The 14,841-nt window shown below is 42.7% G+C and overlaps 1 protein-coding gene across 1 annotated transcript; it reads right to left on the minus strand.

The window, feature by feature from the left end:
- Positions 1-2,040: 2,040 nt before the first annotated feature.
- PSPH (phosphoserine phosphatase) lies at positions 2,041-7,241 on the minus strand. Its single transcript, XM_062617057.1, has 5 exons — positions 6,980-7,241; positions 6,173-6,307; positions 4,491-4,636; positions 3,561-3,709; positions 2,041-2,227 (listed from the first exon to the last, which is right to left on the minus strand). The coding sequence occupies exons 1-5, from the start codon at positions 7,198-7,200 to the stop codon at positions 2,117-2,119; spliced, it is 762 nt and encodes a 253-aa protein (XP_062473041.1). The 5' UTR covers positions 7,201-7,241; the 3' UTR covers positions 2,041-2,116.
- Positions 7,242-14,841: the final 7,600 nt, after the last annotated feature.

Consider the following 14,841-nt stretch of genomic DNA (forward strand, 5'->3'; position numbering starts at 1 on the left):
GGCAGAAGATCCCGCTGTGAATGTTAACATCTCTGTGGCACAGAGCCTGGGCACGGTCTACTGCCTGTGCCATTAGTGAAATGACACACCGAAGTACGTCGGGGTGTTTTGTCAGAGCAGGGCCGGTAGCTATAGCTGACGGGCTGGATGTTAGCTTGTTTTATTTGCAGCTAACAGACACCACTTGTGCTTCCTAACTGTGGAATTGCAGAGGAGCACACTGAGTGAGAGCCAAAGGAGTTGATACTTGTTCTACTCATGCAGTCTTGACTAAACAAAAGCATGATTGTACATGAGCTGCCCTCGAAGCTGGCTGAGGGTTTTCTCAGGAAGAATTCAAAAGAGATCATGGTTGATACTCCCAGCAGCATTCTGTGAGCTGCCTGCCAGCTATTGTCTGCCTTGGCTTTGTGGAGTTCTTTACACTTGGAATACTCAGTACTGCTCTTGATATGTCTGTCTGCCTCCAAAAAGCAGTGTGTTCCTGGATTTGCTTCTTTTAACCCTTCCACTTCTCTCATATGTAAGTGCTGTTGTAACTTCAAGGGGTTATTGCTTCATACTTGTCACCAGAAATGTTAGGTGACATCACTAATAGCTGCCATTCCTCACTCCCTGGGGCTCTGTTGATGCTGCTTTCAACTATATCCATCCTAATGATGGTGCAGAATGGACAGAATTGGGATTTGGTTTAACTGTTGGTGATGCTCAGACAAGGAGCTCTCACTACACCTTGATTTGACCTTATTAATGAAGGAAATCTAGTGCAAGTTGTGCAAACCTGGGATTATCTTGTGGAGACTGTGTGAGATTTTGAAAGGCAGGCACAGCACTTGTTTCTCATCTATGAAATATGTGGTGGGATGAAAGAGAATTGGCACACTCAGCCTAATCTTCAGTTCCCAGAAAAATCCTGGCACTATTTGTAAGCATCCAGAAGATTGGAGCATGCATAGATATATTTTTTCCAGCACAAATTTTGTCATATCTACCCATCTTTCTCCTGTGATGGTATTAGGTAAATGAAGGACGTGGGAGATGTGACATACATTTTAACATTAGTAAAGCTTTTCACATTATCTGAGGTGAGATTCGTCTAAGTCAGGGAAATAAAAGTGCCACATCATCTTAGCCAAGCTGCTTATAAAGGCATACGCAGGAGAGCTGTCAGGAACTTGCTGGAAAAAAGCATTTATTAAGTCTGCTCTGTGTAAGGATGCTCTTGGATCAGACAGTGCAGCCACAAAGGGCAAATCCTTAAGAAACTGGGATTTGTTAGGTGAAGCTCAGATGGTACCTACTTAGAACAGGTCAGACTTCCTTCTAGCACAAGCAGTTCAAGCGTGGTCGATCCACGTTGAGGCAGAGGAAGAGGGTAAGTGTCACAGTGTTTTCTGAATCAGTAGACCATGTTTTTAAAGGTTGATGAATTAGCTTCCACCCAGTTACAAGCTGATGCGGATGGGTTGTTAAATTAATAAAACAGTGAAGTAAATGGTGTGTGTCCATGTTAACAAGATCACCCTTTTGAAGTTTAGTGATGTTGAGTCACAGATGACATCTCCCATAGGTGTATTTTAATGAAATCAGAGATACTTAGTAATGTTTCCTATCTGTTCACTGTTCAGCCTAGTTCTGAAAGCCTTTGGAATGGAAAGTACTATTTGGTTTTCCTTTTAGACTGTATTACTGTTAATTATTTAAACTTCTTGTTTGTGGCCCCTCTTCTGTGAGGGTGGTGAGGTGCTGGAACAGGGTGCCCAAAGAAGTGGTAAATGCTCCATCCAGTGTTCAAGGGCAGGCTGGACAGAGCCTTGGGTGACATGGTCTAGTGTGAGGCATCCCTGATGAGTTTCTACCTTTGCTTTCACTCTGAGTGAATAATCAACTGAATTCTTTCACCTTGGAAAAGATACTTCAAAAATCTGACCATTTTCATGACAAAAGATTTGAGTAGAATGGTGCCAATTGCAACACGAGTTTCAGGGCAGAGATGAGGGTACCCAAACCCCAGAATCATTACAAAATCCAGAACAAAACTTTGCAAACAAATAAATGTTTAATTGCATTGTATAATGGATGTAGATTGGTTAAATATATTATTTTACTCTATAATTTATCGCTCTTCCAGTTCCTTTAGCAGTTCATCAAAGTGAGTGATGTACCATTTAGCTTTCTCCTTTACTTGCTTTCTGATTACGTTTCCTCCAAATCCAATGAAACAGTCCTGGCAAAACAGAAAGAAAAGGCACATAAATCACTGCAGTCCCGTGTACTGGGAATGGAATGGAGCTTCTCAGCAATTCAGTTTGATTTTAAAATGCCACTGTTCCTCCCTGCCTCTTCTCCTGCTTTACTCTGCATATTCATTTTTCAAATTCATTAACAAGAACTTCATTACATTTGATTTTGCACCACGTTGGTTACTGCAGTTTTGTTCCAGTACGAAAGCTGTGTTTCAGTGGCTTCAAGATTGTTCAGATTTGAGATTTTACTGAAGATCTGATGTGAACCGTGATGCAGCATAAGGCCTTACTACTCAAGAATGAGTTAACATCCCAACATGCATGCAGCATCTCACAATTATCCTTATACTGTTTACCTTAACTCTGTTTACCTCATTTGATAGATACCCAGAGTACACATTAACCATGGCTTCAATCATTAACCAGGAGCAATCATTTCTACATCTTAGAAGACCATCTGCAGTGAAAGTGGGGTGTGTAAAATTTCCACTGCTGCTGGTTTGTCCTTAGGTAGAAAGCATGAAGCTTTGGTCATGCTCATGTTTAACAGTAAGTGACCAGCTGTCATGACTTGCAGCAGCAGCAGCTCTCTCAGAGTTTGCCCCTGTGCATTTCCATGCACTGGGGGATCTGTCCCTCAGAAGGGGTGTCAGGGTGCTTTTACACAGAAAAAGGCACTAAAGGGGAGATGGAATTAAGATCTCTTCTGCAAAATGATCATTTATAAAAGTTGTCTATTGATTTTGTTGTTATTTCACCCTGTCAGGGCTGTCATTCTGTCAAAGGTATCACTATACAGTGACATGAACTCACTTGCTAAGCCAGTGTTGGGTAAATGTGCACCAGATCTGTGCCAGACCTTCATGCTAAGCACCGTTAATCAGTGTTCAGAACTAGGACCTTGGCAGGGTATGACCTCTGCACCAAAGTGAGCACTTGCTGTGGGGACACAGGGGAAAAGGAGAACGTGATAATATCACCTTGATTTAGGATAGGTTGCTTGGCTACTAAACAGTCCTGCTAGACCCAGGAGCATCCTGCCTTAGAGGGTAATACTTTCTGAGATTATCTGAATGGAGAGAAATGAACCATTGCATGATGCAGGCTTTGTAGAGGAAAACTACCTACACAGATCACTTTTAGGTTGTGGGATGTGCTAAAGATCTTCCCTGAAGTCCTGTAAAGAATTCAAACCACAGTTTTCATCTGCCTCTGTGTGTGTGTGTGTGTGTGTGTGTGTGTGTGTGTGTGTGTGTGTGTCCCGCAAAGGATTTGCTCAGAAGGAATTTAGAATTCTAGTTCTTTAATACTTACAGCAGGGGGACAGGCTTCCATGTCTGTAGCTCCATCTCCAATCATAACTACTTTCTTAAAGTGGAACTGTTCCTTCAGATGAGAAATAACCTTTCCTTTCCCCCCTGATTCAGCTGTTGGTTGTGTTTCATCAAACCCTGCGTATTCTCCTAGAGCACAGTAGAAGAACAAGTTAGAGACACAGCAGTTTCTCTTGTAAGTGAAGAAAGATTAAATCCCTATGGTCTTTACTTCAGAAAATGGCCAGTTACATGCAGTTGTGTAAGCCTCACAATATCAGCATCCCAAAAAAGTAATTAGAAGGTAAGCTGGTAAAATCCTAGTGAAGACGAGGATTTTACTCAAGTCTTCAGTGGGGATATTTTTAAAGACCCAAAATGCTAAGACAAAAGTAGAAACCCTGTATGGGTGCTGTTACAAATTCACTCCCGGTCACCATGGTGTAAACATTCCAAAAGCAGCATCTAGTATGATGTATAGATTGTATGAAACACTGAGTAAGAAACAAGCCACTAACTATAGCTCTGCTTGATTACACTAGCTTAAAGACCAGAGCAGCTCTACTAAAGTGCATTGGTCTCCACACGTACCTCACACAAAAGTGAAGTTTGCCTCTGAAAGCAGGTAAGTGGAAAAGACTCTTTTAACTTGAAGGAGCAAGAGAAAATGAAACTCTGCTGTCAGCAAATGTAAGGTTCTTTACCTTTGGCACAGCTTGCAATTAAAAAGTTAACTACAGCTCTATTTTATATGACTGGAAAGTGGCCTAACTCATGTTTTTGGTAAGGTCTTGGAGTTTTCCTACTTGAAGCTACTGGATTGGTAGCAAGTAGGTCTAGGCTGGGCAGTATCTATAGCCCAATATCTGGCAGTTTGAACCAAAAAAGTGGCATTAATGAGCAGAGAAAAGAGACTTTATGGGAATCTCACCATTAAAGTAAAACTTCAGCCTGTTGGCAAAGACGTTTGCTGTAGGAATGTTCAGCTGCAAGGCCACGTGCTCCACGATGCTCTGAAACCCTCCAGAGACCAGGAATACCTGGACCCCTCGTTGATGAAGCCTGCTTACCAGCTCCCTGGACAGAAAGAGCATCACAAGTGTGAGTGCCTGGCAGCATGTAGGGATAACAGGAAAGGTAAAATACATCTGTCCTAAACAAGGTTGTCCTTACGTAGTGTTATTTCAGTTTAGTTCAGATGTGTGCTGCTTCCATCTCTGCTGCCCAAAGCTTTTCCTTTTTTCCCTTGGCTTTGTGCATAGACTTGCTTGAAAAGAGTTAAACAAACCCATCTCGTCTAGAGACATATGGATGTTTAGTTGCTCAGAAACAAGCACTTCCTAGAAGTGGTCTCTTTACACTTTCATGCTGTTTGCCTTTGTTCAAATGAGAGTGGATCCAATTTACGGTATTTTTTGCTGAAGTAAAACAACACCAAGACAATGAATCTACAATGCAGGAAAAAGATAGGGAATGGGGAGAGAAAGCCACTGCACCACAGTGCTGAAGTGGGCTGAGAAGTGTGCAGAACGCACACCCTGGAGTTGGTTCCCCAGACACTGGACATCTTTAGAAGAGGGCACCAGCAACACAAAAGGAATCAGAAAAAGAAGCTTTTGGACCAAGTTAATGTCAATAGGGCTTGAAGGTGGTTAAAAGTTTTATGGGCTTTGGCTCATAAGCAGGAGGATCAGCATGCAGCTGTGCTGAGCTGGAGAAGCAGCAGGAACAGCAGAAATGCTGAATGCTATAAAGCAAAGTGAAGGCTTAAAGCAGGCTCCACAGAAAAGGAGGAAGAAAGGGAAGGAATGAAAAGGGAAATCATGTGATTCCAAACAAGCAATCAATGTTCTCTTTGTAGTTGCATTCTAGCTATGCCTTCTACAGAAAAAGCTGAGCATGTGCTTAATTTCAAGGAGAAAATACAAGCACATTATCACCTCAAACTACTGTATGTGCTAACCGTGTTTTAGACTCAGAGCTTTGGGCAGGCTTTGTAGTGAAGAAATCCTTTTCAATTGTTTGAAACAATTTGAATAGGAAAAAAAAACCAAACTTTTCAGTTTAAATAGTTAATTCCAAACCCAAAGATGGATGAATATGCACATATATGTCTCTGTCCCCTTAATGACTGTTTAATAGTTTTTAGGGACTTCAGTGCATGGGTAGCTCTGAACAGTGGATCTCCTAAGCTGAGTCCAGAGATGTGACTGCACATGGAAGTGTAAGAAAGAGGTAATGCAATTGCAGAACAGACCAAACCAGTAGTTCATACTGGGTATTAAATCTCCATCACCTGTCAAAAAACAGACCTGATTGAACAGATTGTTTTCCATACTGTTTAATCCTCAAGCCAGCATTTGAGCTTGCTAGCCAAAATGATAGTTAATACCTGAGACAGTTTTCTTTTTACATGGATGCTCAGCCACTTGACATGGACTCAAGGCATTATAAGCTCCTGATACAAGCTTTGGACACAAACAACATGGAAATGGAGCAGGAAGTGAACCTAAACCAGCTCTGTGGTCTTACAGCCTCACCAGTGTCACTGAATTTTACTGATTTATGCCCTTTTGTGCTTTTGGAAGTGAGCTCATTTGAAATTCTCCTTACCGTATTCCTGGTGTTAGCTGAGGTGGGTTGTCCGATATTAGTTTCTGCACTTGCTCATAGGAGGGACGTATGAGACCGAGTCGTGCTGTTAAAGCTGCTTTGAATGTCACAGTGCCACCCATAGCTCTGCGGGTCCTACGTCGTGAGCCAGAAGAAGCAAGATCAACACTTAAGTTGAGGTTTCTCCCAAGAACAGTTAGTTAAAGCATGACAAGGAACAAGGTCAGAGACCATAGGTTCTAGGTTATACTGTACAGAACATTGGTACATTGAAAAGACTGGTAGCAACCACAGGGGGAAGATCTCCACAGATCTGAGCTCTTGTGAGAACTAGAGAGGCAAGGGAAAACTGCTTCATTCTCTCTCTAAGTGCATATGAGCCACTGGGACCAGTATTCCTGAACTGCAGCTGAGGTGCCTTTCTCTGAATTTAACAGAACTTTTGCTACAAGCATCAACAGAAACAACATCAGTCTCAGGGAAATCATAAGAGAGTTGTCCCCTCTCCACTGTCTCATACTACAGTTCCCGAGGGCTTACAAAGTTTAATGGTGAGAGCTGATCTTAAGTCTGTCAAAGAAATATACATTAGAGAGTTTCTCAATATAGTTTTGTTGAGTGGCTTCACAGTTCCAAAAGAAGTTATTCCATTTTATGCATTAATTCCACTTACTATTCCTAAAATCCTTTTTAAACTATGATAATCTATGACAGAATTAATCCCTATTGTAAACTCATTGTCACAGATTACCCTTACCCATGCTCATTTTTTACCACTACTATGAAGTTAACAGCAAACACACATACATCTCTGCAACGGCATCTCCGACTCCACAGAACTTCGCGAGCTCATCGATGCCTTCTTCCCTGATGACTGTACTGTCCACATCAAAGCAGACTGCATCAGCATTCCGGAAGATCTCTTTCATCTCCAAGAGGGATGCCATCCTTTTAGGAACCTTCTTACTGTGAGGGGACAAGATAAAGTCTTTCTCTGAGTGGCAGCACTGCACTCCGTCTTGAGCCATTGGTGCAACTGCTCTGGTTCTTGCGAGAAGGGACGAGCACAGCCTGGTGGGCAACTTATATCAAAGGGGGAGCAGTGGTGGAGGTCTGGCTCAGTTGCTGATTTGCTCTCTGCTGTTGCTGCCTACTGATGTTCAAATTACGTTACAGATGGGCTGTGGAGCTTTGGTCAGTTGCTGATTTGCTCTCTGCAGGCTCGGCCCATTGATGTTCACATGGGGTTCAAGGTTGTAATACTTGGCATTTGCTGAACCATCTGACTGCCAACTGCTGTGTGGGACATGCAATTGTCTGTCTCATCTTGCCCTTATCGCTCAATTTGATCTTGATTTCTCATCAGACCCAGTCTAGTCCGTCAAATTAGTTTCCCCAGGAGACAGTAAAAGACACCCAGCCCTTAAGGATTTGCTTGATCACAACAGACATAATTATCTTAAACCTATCAGTGTGTGGTTGTCCCTAAATCATGAAGGTTTAGATTCTTTTATCTGTCCTTATTAATACAAACTAAATATTTTCATCATCCATGAATGTATTTGGCCATTAGCATTGGGAATTAGTCTAAAATCCATTAAAGTCTTGGGCTTTGGTAATTTCACTCAACCAACTCAGACACCACATCATCATGCCAACTTTTTCCATTACAATGCCTGACAGAAGTTTATGTTCTTCCCTTTTTTATCTGTCCTCTCAAATATGTTGAGCACTTCTGCAGATCAGAAGCATGAGGTGTTAATCAACTATTTCCTTATTCTACCCCGCTCATCTTGTGCTTCCCTCTTTTCACGAGGGAATTCAGTGCGGACTTCACTATTTATCAGGGTGTACATTCAGAGAGAAAGCTGTTATTTATCTCACTTCCCAGATGTTTGTGTAAGTTTTTGGTTGTTTCTTCTACTCTCTTAGATGTCCCTCAGGACACATCTTGTGTAATTGATCTGGGTAGCAGATTCTCTCCTTTTCTGGGATAGGGGAAAAAATACCATCTATCAGCATGTTATCTACCTTCCTTGTGCTCTATACCTTCATCTTTTGTTTCACCTTACTGAGCTCATTTATTTTCCTCCTACATGTCACATGAATTCTGATGGTGAGAAGTCTTATACACACAAGTTCCCCCAAAACCACCAATTTTTTGCCTTTTTTGGAAAACTTTACAGTTCATGGCCAGGCAGGAGTCATCCAGGGATCCACATGGTAAGCACCAGTGCTGCTTCCTGAGGTGAATTCTGTGTGCTGAGAGATCACAGCTAAATAGTTACTGCTCAAAGCAGGAATAGGAACCTTTGGGTTTATTGTAATGGCTAGTAACTGGTGAATATTGGGAGACAAAAGGCTTTCTGAAAAATTACCATAATCACTGCAAAAAATGGATAGAACACAAGAACTCACACTCATCTTTGATCTGTTCAGGTACAGAATAAAAGAGACTACTCCAGTCCTTCACTGAAAACTAAAAGTTTATAAATGAAGCCACCAAACCTAAGTGGTGAAACCTGTTGTGAACAGCTAAGAGCCATATTTGTAAGAGATAATCTCTGTTTCACAAATGGGTGATATGAAATAGCAAGAAACAGAGAGAGCAAGTCACATTAAAGTCAAAGCTATCCAACAGCAGCCATGAAACTGCCCTCAGAGGGTCATTCTAGCTATTCTTGAGTTTTTGGTGTGAACATATTACTGTAATAACCAAAGTGGGCTCATGGCTTTTGCACAAGGCTGAGGTGCCAAAGTAGCTTTCTCAGTGCTCATTTGTATTGCAGGTGTGAGGATGGGCGAGCAGGTTATCACCCAGCCCACACTTTTCTCTTGTGCATTCAGTTTAGGTGTGGGAAGGTAGGACAGAGCCTGGGCTCAACCTTCCCACTGTGCCAGCAAGGAAAGGTGAGTGGCTATGCAGCAAACAGGAGATACTCCAGGAAAGGGCTTTTACAACCCCAGGCTCTGGGAAGGGCAGGCACAAGGACTGAACCATAGTTTGACAGGTCTCTGCTCTTCGTACATCAGGGCTGTTCTGTGCATGGATATAGTATAAAGATCTGGTCCAGCCTTAGAAGCATCACTAAAGAATTATTTGCTGCAGAGAGCATCTTGGGTTTTATGTTTTTCTATAAAGACTGCACTATACATGTAAGAATCACAGTTATAGGCCAGCAGCATGGCACGTCACAGAAACCTCTCTCTCTGAAGTGGCCATGGACATAAAGAGACTGGATGTGAGCTAAGAGTTGGCAGTGAGTGGACAGGTGACACGTGAATTCAAGTATGCTTTGTGTTAGCCTTGACTTGACATTGGCTCCATTTCACTGTGTCTGTATTTGAAGTGGCAGGTTTTGACTTCTGAGCAGGAGGGCTTTGACTTCAGGGCAAGACTTGGCAGCATTTGCTAGATATATTTGTGCAGTGGGATCAAAAAAGAAACCAAACACCCACTAACATATTTTAAGTGGCAGGGCATTAATTTTTTCCAGCCTCTTGGACATTGTAACATCCACCAAAACTTCAGCCATTGGTTTGGAGCCAGTTATAGAGATTTGCTCTACTGGACAAACTTGTTGCATCACTGTGGTGTAACATCTGCATCACAGTGTTCCAACACTGACTCCTTATTATGCAAAGCCATCACATTGCCTCATACTAACCTGAGGCTGCACTGCAACAGTGCCACATTATGATGCAATGTCACTGTGTGGGGACACTGCACTGGGATTGTTTTTTCTTGGGAAAAAAATGAAATGTATTTCTGGATACATCAGAATTTTAATCACTCTCAGAAAAATGTTATCACTGGAAACACACAATGGGAGCAGGAAGGAAGAGACATTCACTTTTCCTTCTTTCTGGTATCTGCATTTCCCATACTCCTTTTCCTTCTGGATACTCCTTACAATGACTAGGCCACTGTTGTGGTGGACTTTGATGGACAAATAGAGAAGTTAATGGAAGAACTATGGATCCCAGTTGTGGAATGGTTGGAATTAACCCTGTCCTCTCTTTCTTCCATGCGGTAACTCTTTCAGAAGAGTTTCAAGCTGTGGTTTATGGTGCCTAAAAATGACAAGTTGGAAAGGTTGTGTTTTGAAATGCAGCTCCTGATCTCCCTTGGCCTGTGACCTGCTAAAATCTTTCCACTTTCTCCTACAGCTGGGCACTGGGTCCTGGAAAACAGACCTGGGTTTGGCTAAGGTACCGTCACAGCTGGGATAAACTGTGAAGTAGGGAAGCTCACGCAGGAGCAAAGAGAAGAACCTATGAAGGAAGCTTCAACTATTGCAGGGAATCTTGATGGTGGGAAAATCAAATCTTAGGAGTTCAAGGTGGCTCACTTGGAGTGAAATAAAGTTCTTCTGTCCTTGATGGCAGAGCTCCAGTAGTCACCAGCAGCTCCACAGGCTGGCAGATGCCATTACAAATGGTAACATGCCAATTTCAGTCACTTGTGATTTATTTTTTCCCAGCCCTAAATCTAGATGAGAACAACTTTCACTTGGAAATATACTTCAATGTTTTAATGAACTGGTAAGAAAAAAGAAATTCCCACAAACAAGGAGCTCTGTCTCCATGAGAAAAACATGGGTAGAAAATTTCTCATCTTTCTGCCACTGAATTTCAGGTAAATAATCTATTCCTATCCTATTTCCGTGCTGGAAAAGCATCCGAGCAGCAGACATTTCAACAGGTTTGATAATCAAATATTCTGGGGAAAAGCTGAAAATAAGAAAATGGGGAAAAGAAGAAACAGTGGCCAAAGAAGTGACTACAGAAAACATAAGAAGAGACTGACAGAAGGGAGAAACAGAATGAAACTTGAGCTAAGGATGGGGAAAAAGGAAATCACGAGAGAAAAGTGGAATTCCCATGAGATCTGCTTGCCTCCAGGCTATGAAGTACTTCATTAGGGTACTCAGGAAAAACCCTAACCCTGTCCTTTCTACAAGAAATAGTTCTATTTCGTAACAGAGAGGGAGGAGTCACAGAAGCAAGCACAGGAGTTATGTAAGGCCACATGTCAAAGGAAAACAACTGAAATCTTCTGTTTGCTGAGAAGGGCACTTGCTGCACTGTGAAAAACTGAAACATCCACAGCATCTGCTACCTATAATGCAAAAGAAACAAGCAAATGGTACTTGGATCTCCAGGTGTTCTGGGCTGGGGTATTTTGATGAGATCTTGATGAGATCTCAAAATCCTCACTGCGGCTAGACTTCACGTGGTGGTGTGTTTCAGCTCCCAGAAGTGCTGCCACACTGCTATTTTGCATTATGTTGAGGTTTATTGCTGTGTAAAAATGAAGATTAAGTGAATCTTAATGAAATATTAACTATTTTTTGAAACAGATCACTCAGGACTATCCTGGTTTGCAAACAGTTTCTGGTGTTTCTGATTGACTTTCCCATTTAGCAAGGTGAGGGTGAGCACTGAGATACACTCTGAGATAGAGAGTAATGCTGTGCTGAACGTGTGTGAGATTAACAAAAAACTATGTTAAAGTGTTTCTGTTGCATTGAAGGGAAACTGCTGCTTAGAGTAAGGGGTTTGGAGAAAACAGTTCTTCAAACCTTTCTCAGGACCTGTTCCCCCTCCAGGAGTGATCCTGCTTGTAAGATGCTCTCAGAAGTGCTCCCATGGTGTTAAACAAACCACTTAATCCTCGTTGGTTTTAGTTCTATGTCTGTAAAATGGGAGTAATACAGATACAGCTTTTCTGTGCTGAGGTTTAATTCAGTATTAGCAATATGTTTTGTAAGCTTTAGAGGAAAGAGGATATGTTTAAACAGGCTAGTTATATTTAAGCAAATTGTGACTGATGTTCATATCCCTGCAAGTAGTACTACTACTCTTTACAAGTTTAACCCAACCATCTATAATTGTGAGTTTCTGTGGGTTTCAGCGTGAGAATGGAACAATTCAGTCCTTAACCTCACTGAGGTTGCTTCACACTTCCTGGTTTTCTGTTCAGTTTTTAAAGGTAGTAATTCAAACCTGTATGCAAGCCAAGAGATGAACTGTTTGCAGCTATACACTAATACCTGAACAGCAGTGCCTACCTGAACTTATTTTAGCACCTTTTAAAAAGTACTTGGAAAAGGACAGAAGGAACCTGATGGATGTTGACATACGCCTCCCAACTCTCCAATCCCCTCTTGCCTGTGCTGACAAAATGATGATGCTTCCCCCCTGCACGATTGCATCATTCATTCATGCTGCTGCTATAAAACAGGCACCACACCGCTGCTGCATCTCGCAGGGCAGCACAGTCACAGCCCCAGCAGAAGTTATTCTGTGTTTTCTATGCTAGAACCATAGAGTGTTACACCAAACACCAACCCCTTCGAAACTGAGAGAAGAAAGCGTTCCCGGTGACTTACAGTATTGTACTGGCCGTGGCTGCTGCTGCTGCTGCTCCTCACTGCACAAGAAAAGAAGGGATGAGCTGAGACCTTCAGTCACATAAACACAACGGCACGGGCTGATCTGGAAGGAAGCCGCATTTTGTCAATCACTCTTTTATAATGTGCTGAGTAAGCCAGGCTGCGTGTTTTTTAAAGGGCTGCACACATGTAACCAGAGAAGTCCAGCTGTGCGCTGACAGGCGCACGGACGAGAGGTGTAACCTTGCCTGGTAAGGGGAGGAGCCGCTCGGGCCCGGTTTGGGGCGCTCCCGGCTTGGCCCCGCGGAACGCCTGCAGCCTGCCTGTGCCACAGGCGTGAGGAGCAGGACGGGGCTTGGCAAACTCATCTCGCTCTGTGCCAGCAGAGCAGGGCTGACCATCAGGGGGTTCTCCCGGAGACCAGGCAGGGACACTTGTTTCCTTTCTCTGGGTTTGAGATGAAAGGGTTTGTGAGTTAAGATTGCATTATTGCATTTTGGCTTACGCTGTCGGTGCATCAGAGTGTGTTACATACACACAAAATCAACATTCAGCATAAGTTTTGAGGGTAAAATTAAGCTTGTTCCTATGGGAAGGCTCAGGTTTGCTTCCCCAAAGGCAATGGGAAAACTGCAAAACCTGTCCGTGCTGTGTTTTGGTATCCCACAGAAGAGCTTCCCTCGGACATTACTGTGGACATTGGTTAGGAAATGGGAGACTGCCAACCCAGACCTATGAAGTTGGTTGGTTTGTTCAAGGTCAAGAAAGCCTGATTTAGCTGATTTAGCGTCTTTCATTCACTTGTGATGGGAGTCTTATGACTGCTGCCCATCGTGAAAGATTGTCTTGCACCACTGGGTGCACCAGTCACATTCTGTGCATGATCTCTTTTGCCATTCTGGCAGTATCACCCCTCAAAACTGCATGCATTAGTTAAAATCAACAGCTTCACGTGCCTCTCCTCCCATGTCTTCCTTTCTGTTTTTTCAGACGGTCTCACTACATGACCATTTGTCACCACGAGCATCTGTTAGTAACTTCTTTTGTTGGGATAGATGGTACAGAGCCCCTTTGCTGCAAAGCTGGTGACACAGTTCCCTGCTCAGCCTGGTCCTGTTTGTTAGTTTTATCATGGCAGGGGAGGATGTTTTTAAAGAGGATTTAGAAATCATTTCTGTGAATAAGGTTGAATGGAAACAGATCTTGATAAAGATGAAAGAAAACAGCTTTTACTGAGAATCTCAGAGGTTTTTTTTTGCCAAGATAAGCAGTGCATGATTTGACTGAGAGAGTCGCTGCTGAATATTTCATGACGGATATTCCCTTTACTTGGCTTAGTTTAACAGACACGTTGCTTTTAATTCAGTTAAATATTTTGATCCTAGTCTGGTGTAATTTGTTGTAAATCCATTGATTTCAAGGGACAATTCAGGCCTGGTAAGCATCTGCTCTGTGTTTTTACTAAGCATTAAAAACAAATATGCAGAACAGTTCAACAACTACAGCTACGACTGAAAATGGAGGAAAGCTTGTCCTGATGTCTGAAAAATGCTGCAAAATGGGGATTTCATGTGAAAACACCAATGACAAATATCACTTTACCATAAAATAACTATTCTCGGATCCAGCAAAGAAACACAGAGAAGTCTTCCTGGAAGCTTTAAGAGGATGTTTAAGAGTGAAAAGCACAGCTCATGTGGATGTGTGATAGCTGATACAAGCACAGACCTAACTCTTGTACATCACTACACATCCTCTCTGTTTGTACAAAAAGCAGAGGACTAGAATATCTTTGAAAATGGCTTTTTCCCCACAAAAAAACCCATCTGAAAGTAAATTTTCCCAGAACTTCTATTTTGCTACAGTAATAATTGCCCTCACAAACCTGAATGTGCTGGGGCAATGGCCATAGCACTGTCAGCAGCCAGCTCCAAGCACCGCAGGTGTTTAGGATGGGTAATTCCACAGGACATCACCCACACAGGTCACAACAGCAGCAAGGAAAACATACAAGGTGCCCGCTGGTGTGCGGATGGGTTTGACAAGGCTGCCCTCTACTGAGAACAGCCCCGAGAGAGACCATCGAGGTAGAACCATTACAAAGCAGGGAATCAAGATCAGCAAAGTATTTCTGTGTGACTTTGGGGCTATGGAATCGAGGGTAGAGCTGGGGATTCTGCTGTTTTAACCAGGCATTGCATCTAGGAACCTCAGATATTAGCACTGCAGCCTCTTGGGGCTGGGTTGGTGTTATGGTTTCAGCAGGTTGGA

This window comes from Pezoporus occidentalis, unplaced genomic scaffold, assembly GCF_034315485.1.
Source record: "Pezoporus occidentalis ecotype Australia unplaced genomic scaffold, CSIRO_AGI_Poc_V1 ctg192, whole genome shotgun sequence".
NCBI classification, from domain to species: Eukaryota; Metazoa; Chordata; class Aves; order Psittaciformes; family Psittacidae; genus Pezoporus; species Pezoporus occidentalis.